At 56.3% G+C, this 15,982-nt stretch overlaps 7 protein-coding genes across 7 annotated transcripts; 5 read left to right on the top strand and 2 right to left on the bottom strand.

The window, feature by feature from the left end:
* Window positions 1–742: 742 nt before the first annotated feature.
* PTM1 (Membrane protein ptm1) lies at window positions 743–2,392 on the bottom strand (the record flags this gene model as incomplete). Its single annotated transcript, XM_064804559.1, has 3 exons — window positions 743–1,066; window positions 1,123–2,166; window positions 2,297–2,392. 3 exons carry the CDS (start codon window positions 2,390–2,392, stop codon window positions 743–745), a joined length of 1,464 nt encoding a protein of 487 aa, XP_064657329.1.
* A 918-nt stretch (window positions 2,393–3,310) lies between these two features.
* On the top strand, window positions 3,311–4,190 carry LTR77_007321 (uncharacterized protein; the record flags this gene model as incomplete). The annotated part of the gene is made up of 2 exons (XM_064804558.1): window positions 3,311–3,400; window positions 3,456–4,190. 2 exons carry the CDS (start codon window positions 3,311–3,313, stop codon window positions 4,188–4,190), a joined length of 825 nt encoding a protein of 274 aa, XP_064657328.1.
* Window positions 4,191–4,685: 495 nt separating this feature from the next.
* LTR77_007320 (uncharacterized protein) lies at window positions 4,686–5,597 on the top strand (the record flags this gene model as incomplete). The annotated part of the gene is made up of 2 exons (XM_064804557.1): window positions 4,686–5,077; window positions 5,135–5,597. 2 exons carry the CDS (start codon window positions 4,686–4,688, stop codon window positions 5,595–5,597), a joined length of 855 nt encoding a protein of 284 aa, XP_064657327.1.
* A 1,778-nt stretch (window positions 5,598–7,375) lies between these two features.
* On the top strand, window positions 7,376–7,669 carry LTR77_007319 (uncharacterized protein; the record flags this gene model as incomplete). The annotated part of the gene is made up of 1 exon (XM_064804556.1): window positions 7,376–7,669. The coding sequence occupies one exon, from the start codon at window positions 7,376–7,378 to the stop codon at window positions 7,667–7,669; it is 294 nt and encodes a 97-aa protein (XP_064657326.1).
* Window positions 7,670–8,632: 963 nt separating this feature from the next.
* On the top strand, window positions 8,633–10,505 carry LTR77_007318 (uncharacterized protein; the record flags this gene model as incomplete). Its single annotated transcript, XM_064804555.1, has 2 exons — window positions 8,633–9,640; window positions 9,735–10,505. The coding sequence occupies 2 exons, from the start codon at window positions 8,633–8,635 to the stop codon at window positions 10,503–10,505; spliced, it is 1,779 nt and encodes a 592-aa protein (XP_064657325.1).
* Window positions 10,506–10,873: 368 nt separating this feature from the next.
* LTR77_007317 (uncharacterized protein) lies at window positions 10,874–12,055 on the bottom strand (the record flags this gene model as incomplete). Its single annotated transcript, XM_064804554.1, has 1 exon — window positions 10,874–12,055. One exon carries the CDS (start codon window positions 12,053–12,055, stop codon window positions 10,874–10,876), a length of 1,182 nt encoding a protein of 393 aa, XP_064657324.1.
* Window positions 12,056–12,297: 242 nt separating this feature from the next.
* On the top strand, window positions 12,298–15,902 carry RAD5 (DNA helicase rad5; the record flags this gene model as incomplete). Its single annotated transcript, XM_064804553.1, has 2 exons — window positions 12,298–15,746; window positions 15,824–15,902. 2 exons carry the CDS (start codon window positions 12,298–12,300, stop codon window positions 15,900–15,902), a joined length of 3,528 nt encoding a protein of 1,175 aa, XP_064657323.1.
* Window positions 15,903–15,982: the final 80 nt, after the last annotated feature.

The following is a 15,982-nucleotide window of genomic DNA, read 5'->3' as shown; positions in this document are numbered from 1 at the left end:
GTTCACCCCTATTGATCTAAAGTAGTCGACAGCACGTAGAAACTCGTCTTTTCCAGACATTACCGCTCCCGTCCACGGAGGGTATCTCATCTTTCCTACATCTACTGACGTCCCAAGCAACTTTTCCAGCTGCTCGATCTGCCTGGTTTTTACTTGGAAAGCAAGAGCACCCAGTGCATCCTGTAGATACCAGACTGTCTCAGCAAAGACTTCATTGATGTCCGCAGTGTAGTCGATGATGTCGGGTGCATGATAATGCGTCCTAGTGAGATGGTGCACAAGTCCTAGTAGTCCATAGACTTTGTCTCGGGTTTCAGTGCTTTGCATGTCGTCGTATATGTCTAGGAAGTATGCCAGTGCTGCAGCATGGCCGCCGAACCGTAGGCTGACCAGTGACTCCTTATTTCTCACAATGCGCGCTGCGTAACTCGCCGATACAGCTGGTCCGTGGGGATGTTGAAAGATTCGAGCTTTGTCGTCAAGAACCTGTAGTTTGCGGAACACAGATTCAGATGAAACAGTAGGTACATGTAGTCAAGCCGCCAGGCTGTGCTGCTAAAACGGGAGCCGCCCGCTAGCGCGGCCAGCAAGCCGGCCTATCACGTCTTGGAACTTCCCAGAGGCCTGGGGCGTTGGGAAGGGAAGAAGGACGAAGGAAAAAGGGTGGCTATACTTGGGTCCAATGCGCATGATACACCACGGTAACTAAACTACATCTATCCAAGACCCTGCACCCTCCCCATCAATCCCTCTTTCTCTCCCCCATCATCCCCCTCCGCTCACTCTCGCTGTCGCTCCCATCATCACTATCCCCACCCTCGTCACCCAGCGCGAAGATCGTCTCCCCATCCAAACTCTCCCTCGGCATCGCCATAGGCTTCTGCGGCACGGGAGCGGGTAAAGGTGAAGCGTCGCGGTTAGCTCCTCCACGCGCGGGAGGGTCGTAGGCGGGCGGTGCGCCGTCGGTTTGTTGCTGTTTCATGGTGGAGGCTGCTTCGAGGTCGGAGCCGAGGTCCATGGAGGAGCGGATGGAGGCGATTTCGAAGCCGTCGTCGTCTTGGGCGATCTAGTAATACTGTTAGCAAAAGCTGAAGGAGGAATAGGCTGGATACTAGGACATACCTCATCAGACATAGCGAACCGCCGATTATTCGCCGTCGGTCGCCAGACATACGCCACAAATGCGACATCGAAGAAGTAGATTAGATTCAACCACCCATCAAGAATGAACCATCTGCTCTTCCAGTGGTTCGGCACGAAATCCTCATCGCTCTGACCAGCGAAGATCCAGCTGTTGACGAAGAAGAAGACGAAGATGACGACGATGCTGGTCAGGATGCAGTACCACAGTTTCAGGTACATGCTGGCCTTGATCGTCTGTTTGCGCTCTTTGAGATCCTTGGTCGTGAGGTTGAGGGAGTTGAGGGTCCAAACGTAGAAGGCGGTGAGTGTGGCGGCGAGGGGGAGGACGACGAGCAGGACGAGTGGACCGGCGTTCTCGGGCGTGACGGAGAGGGAGGCGACAGCATAGATGACGCCGAAGACGAAGTGTGCGAGCGCCAGCCAGCGGACGTAAATCATAGTCTTGCCTAAGGTAGGCTTGACAACACCATAGCCCATACAGACGATGAGGAGCAGGAAGAAGGAGAAGCTGTTGCGGCCCGCGCTAAGGATTGAGACGACCACGAGGAGTGCCTTAGCTCCTGCGTTGAGACCGTGTCGGTTCTGGAAGTCGTAGAAGAGCCAAGTCATGAACATCTCGACCACGAGGAAGACCAGAATCGCGGTGATGTAGTTCTGGACAGCGAGGATATCGTGGCGATTCAACCAGTACAGCGCACCCCATGCTATTGCGACGAAAGCGTAGACGATGGTGATGGCGGCGTAGAAGGGTAGTTTGGCAATTTGAGCAGCTGCGAGCTCGCCGTAGGCATTTCGAAATTCGACAACGCCTTTGTAGTTCTTGTCGCTGAATGCGTATGTGCCGACACAGTAGTAGCCGGTCTTCTTGACAGAGTAGCTGACCGCGGCTGGGTCGCTGAGGTGTATCGCTTCAGAGATGATCTGTGATTTGGAGACCTCCGTGGCATTCTCGGAGAGTATGAAGGATCCAATCTTCTCGCATTGGCCGGCCTTCTTGGCTGCTTGGTCGCAGATGTAGTTGCGCTGTCCTCATCATCAGCGCTCCAATTCCTCCTTGAGAATGCAAAAGTATACTGACAGCACCAGGCCCCTGACCTTCTATCGGCACCCCAATCAAGTCTTTGTCCTGCCACTCGAACATTACAAAGCTTACTAGCGGGTCATCCTGCTTCTTGACGTCCTTTGGTTTGATGAATTTTGTGAGGACGAACGGATCCATGCTGCCGCCCCAGGACTTCCGCGAGTACATGCCGGAGCAGACTTGTCTATTCGCATCTTTCTGGTCCTGTTGCATATATCAGCCCTGCCCTTCGCTGGCAGTGTCATCCGTTTCAACGTACCAAGCTCATCTCCACTGCGCTGACAGCTGCCGCAAGCTGCAATAGCAGCAGGCCTGCGCGCCGGAACCATCCTGGCATGCTGTCCTTTTGTGGACTGTCAAGCCCTTGCTAACCCTCCTACTGACCAAGTCCCTCCTCACCCTTCCGCAGCCGAGCAGTATAGCGGATCGCGAGCGAGCGGTAGCCTGGGGTCTTCCCAATGCCCCTGATACTGCCGCTGGACTCGGCTCCTCGGATGATTACAATGGCGTCGGAGCGTAATCCAGACCGCTTGTCAGGGTAAGGCGTTTCGAGATTGTTCTTCCGCAGCACTGCCTTGCTCGCGCGAGCTTCGATGAACATGCAATTCACATGCTCGACAGCTGATCGGCTCCCAGGTCACGCTAACATCCGGCAGCCACTCCCGAGGGTGGGTCGCGCCTTCCAGTCTCGATGTGCACCGCCACACAGCCACGACACAGACGCAGCTCCGGATCATCATCGTGCGTTTCTTGCTTGTCAACTGTCTCATACCTGCAAAGTCAGGAAAGCCAATCTACTGACCGCTTATATTGCTTGTCCTCCGTCGTGCGACCTGCTTCTCTCGCCCACACCAATTGCTACCGCATTGCACCTTGTACTGAAGCAAGCGCGCGGTGTTGCGAGACTCGTGTTTCAGAAAGTTTACGAGCCAACCGCGAGAGCCGTTGCATACCAACGACTATTGTTGGCATCTGAGCGAACTCTAAGACCTGCTCACGGCCTTATATAGGCCATTGCAGCTTCTCGCGACCTCACGACCACATTGACACGACTCTACGACATACAACAGTAATACCTAATCCACAATGGCGGCTGCAATCGGGAAATATGCGGCAAACAAGATGCTGAAGAAGGAAATGGACAAGTACAAGTCGAAGAAGCCGGAGGGTGGAGAGGTGAGCAACATCCAGACCGCCTCATATACGAGTCGAGCTAATTGGATATGAATAGGACCCCTACTTCGCCTACGTCGAGGACCCTCGTAGGCCCGGCAAACCCAAGAAGATCAAGAAGCAAATCCCCGCCTACATTCCCCAACACGACGCCGAAGTCCTCGCCAGCGTCCGCCGCAAGTCCTACCGCCTCGATATGTGCCTCTTCAACTTCCTCGGCATCCGCTTCGGCTGGGAGGCAGTCATTGGCATCATCCCAGCCTTCGGCGACGCGGTCGGCGTCCTGCTGGCCCTAATGGTCTTCCGCAAATGCTGCTCCATCGAAGGAGGCCTCGACCAGAGCATCAAGATGCGCATGATGCTCAACATCATCGTTGATTTCGTCGTAGGCTTGGTCCCGTTTATCGGCGATCTGGCGGACGCGGCGTTCAAGTGCAATACCAAGAATCTACGGCTGCTGGAGGAGGTGCTGGATAAGAAGTACAAGCCGCACACTAGGGATGAGCGGGACATGGTGGGTGTGAACAAGGAGGAGAGGCGCAAGAAGCGGGCGTCGGGCATCTTTACGCCTAATGACCCGCCGCCGGCGACTGCATTTGAGGAGTACAGCGATGATGAGTATGCGCCTGTTTCGCGCAATGGCACGAGGGTGCAGCAGCCGCAGCGGGCGTACAGTGGTGCGAGGAGGGATGAGCGGCCGAGACACGATAGGCCTGTGGATAGTAGGGCGCCCATGAGGCAGGAGTCTGGGAGGGCGCCAATGAGGCAGGAGACGGGGAGAGTGCGGGCTTGAGCGATTGACCGAGTGATTGAATGACTGATACCCTGTTCTGTGTGCGTGCTGGCATATACTGATTTGGAGAGAAGGGACGCGGAGCAACACTGCCTTCGAGATACACCATGTAATCAAAGAGAGCCTGGAGCCTCGATCAGACTGCTTGCTGGAATGATACTGTTCACGAGAGCACGTTTCCGTCGCTAAACGCCGACGTCGTCTTACATCCGAACAATACCATGATCTTTCGCCAGAACACAAGAATTTGATCTCGTCAGGATCTGATCATTTCAGACTGACGCCTTTACCAGTGACGGGAACATCCACTAGCGTGAGCCGTCTTCCAGCCTATAGCACCTCGACGGGTGCACCGCACGTCAGACCTGCTTCTGCTTCTGCCTGCTGCTCTCCAACGACCTCGCAGCTGAGCTGTTCCAGGTTGCCTCAAAGAACAAGTTACCCGCACACCTGATAACATATATCACTCATGGCATATCTCTGGCGTAAGTCAGCATGAATTCCATCAAAAGAACTCTGATGCGTATATCCTTCCCCTTCCTCGATCGCAGCACTCTGGCGGGCGCCACTGTCGGTGCTACCGCCTTCTTCCCGCTCACTGGCCTGTACGCCGCCGCAATAGCATCGATCTACTTGTTTCTCCGACATGAACACCGCTTCAACCGTTTCTTACTCATTTGCACTCCGCCAGCACCGGACGCCCATCTGCCCTCTCGCAAGGAGTGGACTGCCAACGGTGGGCTAAAGCCTGTGCCGCCAGGAGAACGTCGAGACGATGAGCACTGTCCCATCTGCTATGATGCTTATCAGGACCCAATGCAGATTAAGCCGTGTGGTCATATCTTCTGCAAAGAATGTGTTGATGCATGGCATGAAAGGCACAGCACGTGAGTGTTCCCACACCGCAGTACGACTTAGCCCCAACAGCATCTAACACCAACCAGCTGCCCACAATGCACCATCACCCTATGGCGCAGCGAGCCAAGCCACGAATCGCGGCTCGAGAAGCTCGCCATGTTCACCGCCGCCGAAGCAATAGTCGCCTACCCACTGACACCCTACGCGCTCGGCGTCTGCCTCGCCCACCACTTTTCCCCCTTCTCCGGCCCTGTCAGCACCGTTGCTACGATCCTAATCCCCGCTTCATGCTTCTGCGGCACTATCATGCTCTTCGCCACATCCTACGGGCTTACGATCATGCTGCGCCGCCGTCGCGCACAGGGGGGCAATTGGTGGGGCGGTGAGCTGGACGAGCAGATGCAGTTTGCGCTGGGCATGTCTTTCTGGTTTTTCTCGATCGTGCTTGGGTGGTGGGTGCTGGGGATGGCTTTCGTCGTGGGGTTGTATTCGTGGGGGACGGTGCTTTGGGGTCCAGGATGGTGGGTGGTGGAATGGTGGCAGGGGTGAGGTGGATGAGGTATGGTCGTCTGACGAACTCCACTCCGGGAGAATGCATGCAGCTGGGCTCTCCACTCATGGAATATGACGGATCTCTCATCATTGGCACTCGCGACCTTCGCTGACCGCTAACCGGAAACGGTGACCAAGGACCGACGCATGCCTGACTTCGTGAATGGCCGCTTCGAACGCTTATACGAACTCTTCCCTAGTTGCAGTAGCAGATGCCGCGGCCGCTCTATGCCTGTGCAGGAAGTACATGGAGATTTTCAACGAGCCGTATGGAGGGTTTGTTGAAGCGCCCTGCGAAGTCGCCAGCGAAACTTCTGACCGCCACAGCGCTCACTCCCATCGATCAACGCAAAAGGCTTGCCAGCAAGCATCACTTCAATCTTGTCACGCTAAGACACACCGTCACGCCGGCTAAGAAATCGCAGTCGTCGAGGCTGTGTTTTTGTCTCTCAGCGACAACGAGGTCATGTACATGAGGGAGACCTGTGCTGCACCCCCTTCTTTGACGACGAAACACAACGAGACACTGGGCCGCACGTCGAACGCTGGCGTGCGCATCTCTCGGTCTGCTTGCTCTTCCGACATAACCTCGCAGGTGAGCTGCACGCCGCCTGCGCTTATGCTTGTTGTTTCGACCATCTCGCAGAGATGCAGCACGACTCCGGTGGCTTTATTTGCTTGGTTGTCGGCCTCGCAGACGTGCTGCAGCGGAGGCATGCAACGTGGCGTAGGACAGATAGCAAACCATGCGACGGCATTGCAACTTGGAAAGCATGGCAGTCCGCGGTTGTGGCAAGAAGGTGAGGGTCCATAAGAAGGTCAGGTTAGTGTGCAATTTTCTGTTCCATTTCCACAGCATTTTTTTTATCATTATATACCAGAAATACCAACAGTGTATACACACAGAATCCGACGTTCTACTGCCATGCGCCTTTGATCTTCAACATGCCACCTACTGTTTCTGCCGCTTCCGCCGAATGGTGTTGCAAGAATTACTCGCTTCCGTTGAACTAACCAGCCAGTCGGCGCCGAAGACGACTGGACGACCGTCCAGGCCACTTCATCGTCCTCTTATGCCAAACTACCGACACGGCAAGCACCACTTACAGTCACAAGCAACAGGCATCGACAACAGCCAGGACCAGGAAATCGCTTTGAAGGCCGAACGCAACGTCATTCGGAACGAACATCGCTCCTTTCAGAACGAGCCCAACAACATGCAGGACAGCACTGTCTCGAACGAAGAGGATAGTCAAGGCTCGCCCAATATTGCTGCTGCAGAATCGTCATCTCTCCAGACGCTAGAAGCCAGCCACCAACAACGCCGCCGCTACAGACCAGAGCTCTGCTTTGGAAGACGATGTACGGAGTTGTCCTGACCGGTTCGAATGAATCCACCGAACCAAACACCATCAAGAGTAGCTGGTGGGGGCTGTAGGCCAATAACAGCAGCTCCGGCTTGTGTAGCGAGTATAGCAGTATATACCAGGGCCGTCCGGATCTTCAACGGCTACTGAAGTGCATCAACGCCCCCAACCTGGATACCGCACCCGCAGTCATTACGAGACCTGCTCTCGGCTGCGGGAGCGGCGATCTGGGAGAACTCTGGCCGAGCCGGAGATGACGGAGGAGCAGTGGCAAAAGGAGCAGGACAGGGGGGGAGACAGATCCGAAACGACAGGAGGAGGGCGAGACAGGCGGCCCGTAAGAAGGCAGACCTCGTGTAGGCGGAGCTCATCGAGTCCCTAGAGGATCCCGACGAGGCGGAAAGCAATATGGAGAGCGGAACTCGCAGCTTGCTCTCGGCAAGCGTAGACCGCATCGCCGACGACGTCTCGTCTGGACCTGATGAGCCAGACACGAGCAGGAAAGACTCGGCTCACAGCTTGAGCGACACAGATCTGATGAAGTCGGCGCCAAAGAAGAAGGCGACCGTAAAGGAGTCTCTCGTGGTCGTGTTCAACTTCGACGATCCCGCTAACCTGGCGAGGGCGATTGGGGACACAAGAAGGCTCCAGGGGTTGCTCGGCCAAGCCGAACGAGGAGGTACGAGCGATGGGACGTCATGATCGTGCGATCGAGAAGGCCAGGGGCAACCGGCTTCGCATCCAGCAGATGGTGTTGCATGAAATGAAAGGGAGAGTGGCGTTCGAGAGAGACGTGGCTGTGGTCCGTGGAGGAGCAGATGATGAACAGGGGGAGTCGTGCGTACTCCAAAGGCAGCACAGGGGACCTCAGTCAGCGCGGCCATGGCGGAGCGGTGGCTGACAGGCTGGGTCTGATAAGAACAATGGCGCTGTGCGGAGGAGAGGAAGAGCATGATGAGCATCACCAACAAGCTATTGGGCGCGGTCTGGAGATATGTGATTACCTACACTGAGCAGTCCATCTATAGTCATGACCTCCTCCTGCGTTCTGCATTGACAAAACTTCCACTTCTCTTCAACCTATTCATATACCATCCAGTCATTACACCCTTGTCTTGTTCCAATTCATGAAGTGGAGACGGAGGCTGTTAGGACTTTTCAAAGTATGTTGGTGAGAGAGTAGGCAGTGGAAAGTCTCATGGCAAGTTGTTTTCAGCGAGCGAGGGTTGATGTGCTCAGCAATGTCTGTAGAGGACGCCACGGTTCAGTCCCTCAGCCTGGAGATCCGCCGTCTCCAGCATTTTTCACATCTTCATGACTTGACGCTTCGATTCTGCTCTTGTCTGTTGATATCTGCGCTCCAGCGGTATATTGTAGAGCATCTCGAGTGTATTGAGCAGCTCTGTGGCGTACCCTGACATGTGACAATCACGTGCGCTTGGTGAATATTGGACCCTGGTATGAACCTTAAATGTAGCACGAAGCCCATAGCAAAGTTCACCATTCATTATATTTTGAGCTTCGAAAAACTTCACCACTGCCAGCCACCTGCTATACGGCTCGGACTCACCGCTCCTTCACATCGCAGGCTTCTGGACTGACACAACCCCTCACCCACAGCCATCACCACCACCTCTTCCGCAACACAAACACCACCCCTCCGCCATGCCGCCACCACAAGCGGTCCCCTTCACCTGCGCCCTCTGCCTCACCCCCCAAGCCGGTCGCCCCCACCACCTCGCTTCCAGCCCTCTCTGCCACACCTGCATCCTCCACCACATCATCCCGCAATTCGAATCCGCCCTCAAATACGAATCCGGATACCCGGTCAAATGGTCCGCCAGCATCGAACTCCACCCGCAAGATTTCGCGCAGCACTTCCCATCCAAGCAGGCGTATCGTACCTTCGCTAAGGCCTGGGAGAAGCGGGTGCGCGAGTACGAGACGCCGGTGAAGTTGAGGGTGTACTGTGGGGACTGTGAGACGTTCGTGCGGAAGCACGCTGCGGAGTATGACGACTATCTCGAGAGCACGGGGTATTGTGGGGAGTGCAAGATGGTGGTGTGTGGCTGGTGCGGCGACCCGGGTCATGATGTCGGCGACTGCCTTGACGACGCGGCGTTGGGTGAGGGTGAAGATCCGATCGCGAAGCTGCCGGGCAACAAGCGCTGCCCGAACGAGGAGTGTGGCGCGCCGATGTTTCTGCACGATGGCTGCAACGACTGCCGTTGCGTGGTGTGTAAGCAGAGCTTCTGCTGGGTGTGCATGGTGAAGGATCCGGAAAGGGGTCACTGGGCGGCTGGGAACTCGTGTCCGCGGTTCGGGAAGGTTGGGGATCGGAGGGCGATCTTCGACGACTATGGGCTTAACGCTCCGCTTGTGGGGAATGGGTGGTACATGGAGGATAGGTGGGTGGAGGAAGATGTCCCGGGGTTGGAAGAGCATCTCTGGGGAATCAACCATGACGAGGTCGACAGGATGATGGGGGATCTGGGGGTGGCTCGAGAGCAGCCAACGGCGCCGGAGGTGAGGCTCGCTCCAGCTACGCATCACGCGGCAGCGCAGACAGTAGCGGAGACAGTAGCGGCAAATCTCCCGCGCGAGCTACTCGCAGCCTTACCAGAAGGGATTCCGGCGGCTGGACAGCAGTTAAAGGGAATTGCGGAGGACGACGTAAGTTTCTTCTTCCAATAGATGGCCACGCACCATCACAGAGAGCTCTTCATGGCCGTCCGAGAACGAGTTTGCTGACCATGCTTCGACACAGGAGCAGCTGGAGCCCTTTCTCGAGTTGGTCAGAGAACGTTTTGCCGCAGAAGCACGGGAGGAGCAGGATGCCGCCGGCGCTGATAATGAGGTCATGCAACAGCTGTCCCATGAAGAAGAGGATGGGCCTGGCGTGCTTACGTTCGGAGAGGATGCGTGGGCGCTCCGGATCGCTGAATTTGCGATGGAGGGGGACATTGAGCCCGTGCTCGGTGCCGGACAAGATCAGGTTGATGAGATGAGTGCGCTTGAGTTGGAGTCGGTGGAAGGCTCGGATTGGGATAAGGAGTCGGATGAAGATGGTCACGAGGAAGGTCTCAGCGAGCACGAGTTCATCACAGCTGACGAAAGCGGCTCCGCGGAACATGAAGTTGGCGAAGGCTCCAACGATCGACACGTGCACACCATCATCCACACCATCATCCTCCAAGCCACCGACGACGACTTCCAGACCACTCTCGAAGCAGCACACCAGGACTTCATCAACGCCCCGCGACGGAGCCCCAACAACCCCTCCCAAACCCCTACCGCAGCCGCGCCGGAGGCGATCATGGAGACTACACGCGAAAGGGCCCGCCAGCAGGCTCGCGAACACATGGAAAGGCAGGTATCGGAGGCAAGAGCACGATTCAGGGCCCAGCTGCAGACGCGCGCCAATCTCGCTGGGCTGGCTGCAGAGGGCTTGCGGCTCACTGCGGAGATCGAGGGAGGGATCGCCAGGAGACTTGATGAGTTTGGACGCCGCACTCAGGGCCATGGAGGGGTCGATTAAGCTGTGGCTGAGGTGAACAGGGGGACGACGGTGGTCTGCGGCGAACGGCGGCGCGAGAGTTGATGCTGTTGATAGAGCGGCGGCAGAATACTTCTCGGCAGTGCGTAGGAAGGAGTAGAGAACAACTTTGCAACGGCGGAGAAGCGGTGGGTTCAAGGCGTGAGGGCGTGGCGTGAGTCAAGCTGGACGGAAAAGAACTCGAATGGCCTCGAGGCGTTGGCAGCCCATCAAGCGTCGCCTCGAATGGCCTCTTGCAATGGCGAAGATTGCTCGAAGGATGGCTGCTTTCACACCTGGCAGTCCCTCCATAGCGATGCTTTCAAAGTTTCTTTCAATACCCGTATCTTAACTCTTCAAAAAATTTTCCTTCAAATCTTCCGCCGCCTCCACCCCCAAAACCCTCTCCAAGGCAACTTCCAATCCGTCACCCTCAACTTGGCATCGAAAACATCAAAATCGCACTTCTGCAGCCGATCCAGCCACAACTGCGTCGCAACGGCCGGCATGAAGACCCCAAAAGCCCTTTCCACCTCTTGCGCCTGCGTTTCCGCTTTCCCGCCACCCAGAACTCCCGGGAACGCTGTGTGCTCTTCTTCATGCCCGTGCTCGAATTCATGTCCTTCCCCTTGACCTGCGCGGATGGAATCCAGCATCTGCCTTGCCGTGATGAGATGGTCGTTCGCGCGCGTAGCGACCTGGAATACCGCGTCTCGCAGCCCTTTCGCCTCAGCTCCATTTCGCAGGACATCTTCCTCTCGAACGCCGGTAGAAGCCATGATGTCTAGCGGCAACACCACGGCGCCTTGCTTACTTGCTCCGACATCTCCGGCCATCTGACCTTGATTACTGTGACTATTTTGTGGTCCGGGGAAGGCGATCAATGGCAGTCCTCGCAGCACTGCTGCTATCCCTGAGGCTTTGCCGATATGGCTCGCTACGTGGTCAGCTGTTAGACTTGCCATGGGCAGCGCTTGTAAGGTCAAGTAGAGCAGCGTGGAGTACGTGTTCTCCGCGTACCCTTCTAAAGCCTCGATGTTCGGATACGGAGGGTTAGAGAGGTACTTTTCCCTCGTATCGACGATTCGCATGAACCAACTTTTGCTCCACCTCGCCTTTCCATCTGTTCTTGCTTCTAGTCCCTCCGCTGCGTGTGCTAAGAGGATAGCGATTGGTTGCTTTGGGGGCGTCCCAGCTAAGGACTTCGTCACGGCGTCTCGTTGGAATTGCAGACGCATGCTACCTATTGTGGGCGTAGACGTGGTGTCTGCGGTCCGGGCGACGTCAATGTTGAACGCGCGGAGGGCGATGTAGGCATCTCGGGCTTGTGTGGGGATGTACGGGAGTAGCAGGGATGAGGGAGTGTCGTATTTGCGAAGGGTGTCGAGGCAGTACCGGCGGGCGGAGGTGAGTTCTTCGGTAGAAATGGCGGTGGTTGTGCTGGAGGGTTGGGAGACCTGGCTCGAGGGCTCGGAGGAGGCATAGCGGAGGTGTCGGAGGCATGTCGATGGGGGTGGTCGTGCTACTCGCCGCAGGAGGATGGCGGGTTGCATTGTCGTTGTGGAACTTGTCTCCGGTGGTTGTATGTTATCTTACGGATGCATCCATTGTGTCTCCAGCATCTTCTCTGACTATAGAGATCTCAATGGTGATCTTTGGTGTGATGGAGTTGATGCAGTCGTCTCGTCATGTCTTCAATGCTTACATAAGGATGAGCTTTCCACTTAACGCGAACGCGTCGACCTCGTCAACAACTCTTCCACGGCCACCAAAGTCGTGTTACTAAGGGAGGAAGATGACGGATATCTCAGAGCGGCCGCACAAGAAGAGGAGGTTCTTCGTCGACGACTCGCCTGAGCAGAAGACGACATTCGACCCTCAACCCAGTCTGCCAGATGAGATCGAACCGCTACCGGAGGCGAACAACTACTCCACCAGCAACGGCGTGCCTGCGACTAAGGATGACGGCTTCGATAGGGAGACGTTCAAGGCCGTCACTGGAGCAGAATTAGAAGAGCACGCGTTCCAGGCCTTACAGCACGAGTTTGGGGACAATGTCGAACGGGCTATCAACGCCTTCTTCGACGGGTCATGGAAGGAGGCACCAGCCGTCAAATCACCAGCTCCAAACGGATTACACGCCCATAGACCAGTATCTCAGTCTCGCTCGCCCGGCCAGGCACCTACTCGGACTCCACCGGCAGCTGTCAAGCCAACCTCCACACCACCCCAAGCGCCTGCTCTAGAGTCTATGCCCGGAAAGAGGTACATTGGAGCTCTCGGTGTCAATGGATGGTCCACGAAGAGCGGGAGTGGCCTGCTGAAGGATGGTGATGTCGTCAAGATTGAGCGACCAACACAACCTACTGGCCCCCAGAAGACAGCCGGACGTGGTGGGAAGGGCAAGCAGGTGGGGAGAAAGAATCCGGATGTCGTGGTACGCTTCACGGACAAACGAGGCTATGAGTTGGGAAGGCTGGAGCAGGAGGTGGCTACGTGGATGAGCGCATTGATTGACCAGAGGGTCTGTCTCTTTGAGGGGCACTGCATCTATGCTCCAGAGCGACTGCGGACGAATGACACGGTGATCCTGCAACTTCGGTGCTATTTGCTGAAGCAGACCTTCGAAGCCGGAAACTTCATCAAGCCGCAGGAGAACAACCGCCAAACCGGCATCTTCGAGGCGAAAGAGACGCAGGACGAGCGGAGCTTGAGAATGCGGCAGATCGGTCTGGTCAAGCTCTTCTCTGAGATTAACCTCCAGCCTTCGAAAGTCAACGAGACGACAGCGAAGCACAAGCGAGAAGGCATCCTGCAGGCTGCTGAGATAGCAGAGCAATATGAAGACAGCTCTGCTTCGAACAAGAAGTCCACGTCGGACAAGAGCACTCCTGCAGAAAATGGAGGCTCCTCGCCACCTTCTGAAAAGGACAATGAGGCTGAGGAGGGTGAGGAGCTAGAGCAAGATCAACTGGATACGTTGTACAAGAAAGCGCAATCGTTCGACTTTGATACTCCGGTCGCTGAGCCGGTAAAGACATTCGCGATGGATCTGCGGAAATACCAAAAGCAAGCGCTGCACTGGATGATCAACAAGGAGACGAGCCAGGGTCAGGACCACAAGGAGCAGCAGAGCATGCACCCACTGTGGGAAGAGTATCACTGGCCTGTCAAGGATGCCGAAGACAAAGATCTGCCTGCGGTGAGCGGCCAGGATACCTTCTACGTCAACCCATACAGCGGCGAGCTGAGCCTTGACTTCCCTGTGCAGGAGCAGAATTGCCTTGGAGGTGTTCTTGCCGACGAGATGGGATTAGGCAAGACGATTGAGATGCTCAGCTTGATCCATTCCCACATCTCACCTGAGCAGGAAGCGGCGATGGCGAGCGCTTCTGCAAAGAAGGCCGACGGCGTCAACTCGCTTCCCCGTCTTTCGAAGGGCTCTTCCAGCATCGAGCCAGCACCTGCCACCACGCTTGTGGTCGCGCCAATGTCTTTGCTCGCACAGTGGGCTAGCGAAGCGGAGAAAGCATCGAGTGCAGGCTCGCTGAAAGTGCTCGTGTACTATGGCACGGAGAAGAATATCGACCTGAAGACGATCTGCTGTGCTTCCAACGCCGCCTCTGCGCCCAACGTTGTCATCACATCATACGGCGTTGTGCTTTCAGAATCCAACTCTGTCGCTTCCGCCCACGGTGGCAACAAGGGCGCCTCCAGCGGCCTGTTCAGCTTGGACTACTGGCGCATCATCCTCGACGAAGGCCACATGATCAAGAACCGCCAGTCCAAGACTGCACGCGCCTGCTATGAGCTCTCGGCCACTCACCGCTGGGTCCTCACCGGCACGCCCATCGTGAACCGACTGGAGGATCTCTTCTCCCTCGTCCGCTTCCTGCGTGTCGAGCCATGGGCGAACTTCAGCTTCTGGAAGACCTTCATTACCACGCCATTCGAGAAGGGTGAATTTGTACGCGCTCTTGACGTCGTGCAGACAGTGCTTGAACCTCTCGTGCTCCGCAGGACCAAGGACATGAAGACGCCTGATGGTGAAGCTCTCGTTCCACTCCCGCCTCGCACCATCGAGATCGAGAAGGTGAAGTTGAGTGATCCCGAACGCGAGGTCTACAACCATATCTTTGCGCGCGCGAAGCGCACTTTTGCCGCTAATGTAGAGGCTGGGACGCTGATGAAGAGCTACACGACCATCTTTGCGCAGATTCTGCGATTGAGGCAGAGTTGTTGCCATCCGGTGCTTACGCGGAACAAGACCTTACTTGCTGAAGAGGAGTCCGCGGCCGCTGATTCGGATATCGCGAATGGGCTTGCGGACGACATGGATCTGAGCGCGCTGCTCGAGCGGTTTCAAGCTGAGGAAGACGAACAGGATGCTGCGCGCTTTGGGAGTCATGTGTTGAAGCAGATCCAGGAGGAAGCGGACATGGAGTGTCCGATCTGCAGCGAGGAGCCGATGGTCGAGCAGGCGGTCACGGGCTGCTGGCATTCTGCCTGTCGGGGATGTCTAGTTGACTACATCGAGCGCCAGACCGCCAAGGGAGAAGTGCCACGATGCTTCAACTGCCGTGAGCCGGTCAGTCTCAGGGACGTCTTCGAAGTCGTACGCCACGAGGACGAAGACTCCGACTCCGAAGAAGAAGACGCAGACGGCAAAGAAGCAGCCGGCCGCTTAACCTCAGCCATGGACATCGACGCAGACGAAGACGAGCTATACACCAGCACCCAACCCTCCGCCACCAAACCCAAACCACCCCCCCGCATCTCCCTCCGCCGCATCAACCAACTCTCTTCAGCCAAAATCACCACCCTCCTCCGCCAACTCAAAGCCCTCAAACGCGCCGACCCCACGACCAAAGTCGTCATCTTCTCCCAATTCACCTCCTTCCTCGACCTGCTCGCGCCCGCGCTGTCTTCCGCCTCCGTCTCGCACCTCCGCTTCGACGGGTCGATGAGCCAGAAGAACCGCACCGCCACGCTTGCGACCTTTAACTCGCGGCCGAAATTCACGGTTTTGTTATTAAGTTTGCGGGCTGGAGGTGTAGGCTTGAATCTGACGGTGGCGAATAAGGTTTTCATGATGGATCCGTGGTGGAGCTGGGCGGTGGAGGCGCAGGCGATTGATCGCGTGCATCGGATGGGGCAAGGGCAGGAGGTGAGGGTGGTGCGGTTGGTGGTGGAGGGGAGTATTGAGGAGAAGATGCTTAGGGTGCAGGAGAGGAAGAAGTTTATGTGAGTTTTTGACCCGTTGAACATTTTTGAAGGGGGATGTTTTGGAAGGGAGTGCTGACGCTGACGCTGCGGGATAGTGCGAGTTCGTTGGGCATGATGAGTGATGAGGAGAAGAAGGCGCAGAGGATTGAGGATATTAGGGAGTTGTTGAGTTGAGGTGCAGGTGGGGATGGGTTTTGGCATTTGCGATGCGAGGTCGGTATGCTCATGCGACACAGTATGGAGTATACTGTTTA

Source organism: Saxophila tyrrhenica (genome assembly GCF_035928015.1).
Source record: "Saxophila tyrrhenica strain CCFEE 5935 chromosome Unknown scaffold_11, whole genome shotgun sequence".
In the NCBI taxonomy this organism is placed as follows: Eukaryota; Fungi; Ascomycota; class Dothideomycetes; order Mycosphaerellales; family Extremaceae; genus Saxophila; species Saxophila tyrrhenica.
The sequence above is the reverse complement of the archived record's forward strand: the minus strand, read 5'-3'. Positions and strand labels throughout refer to the sequence as shown.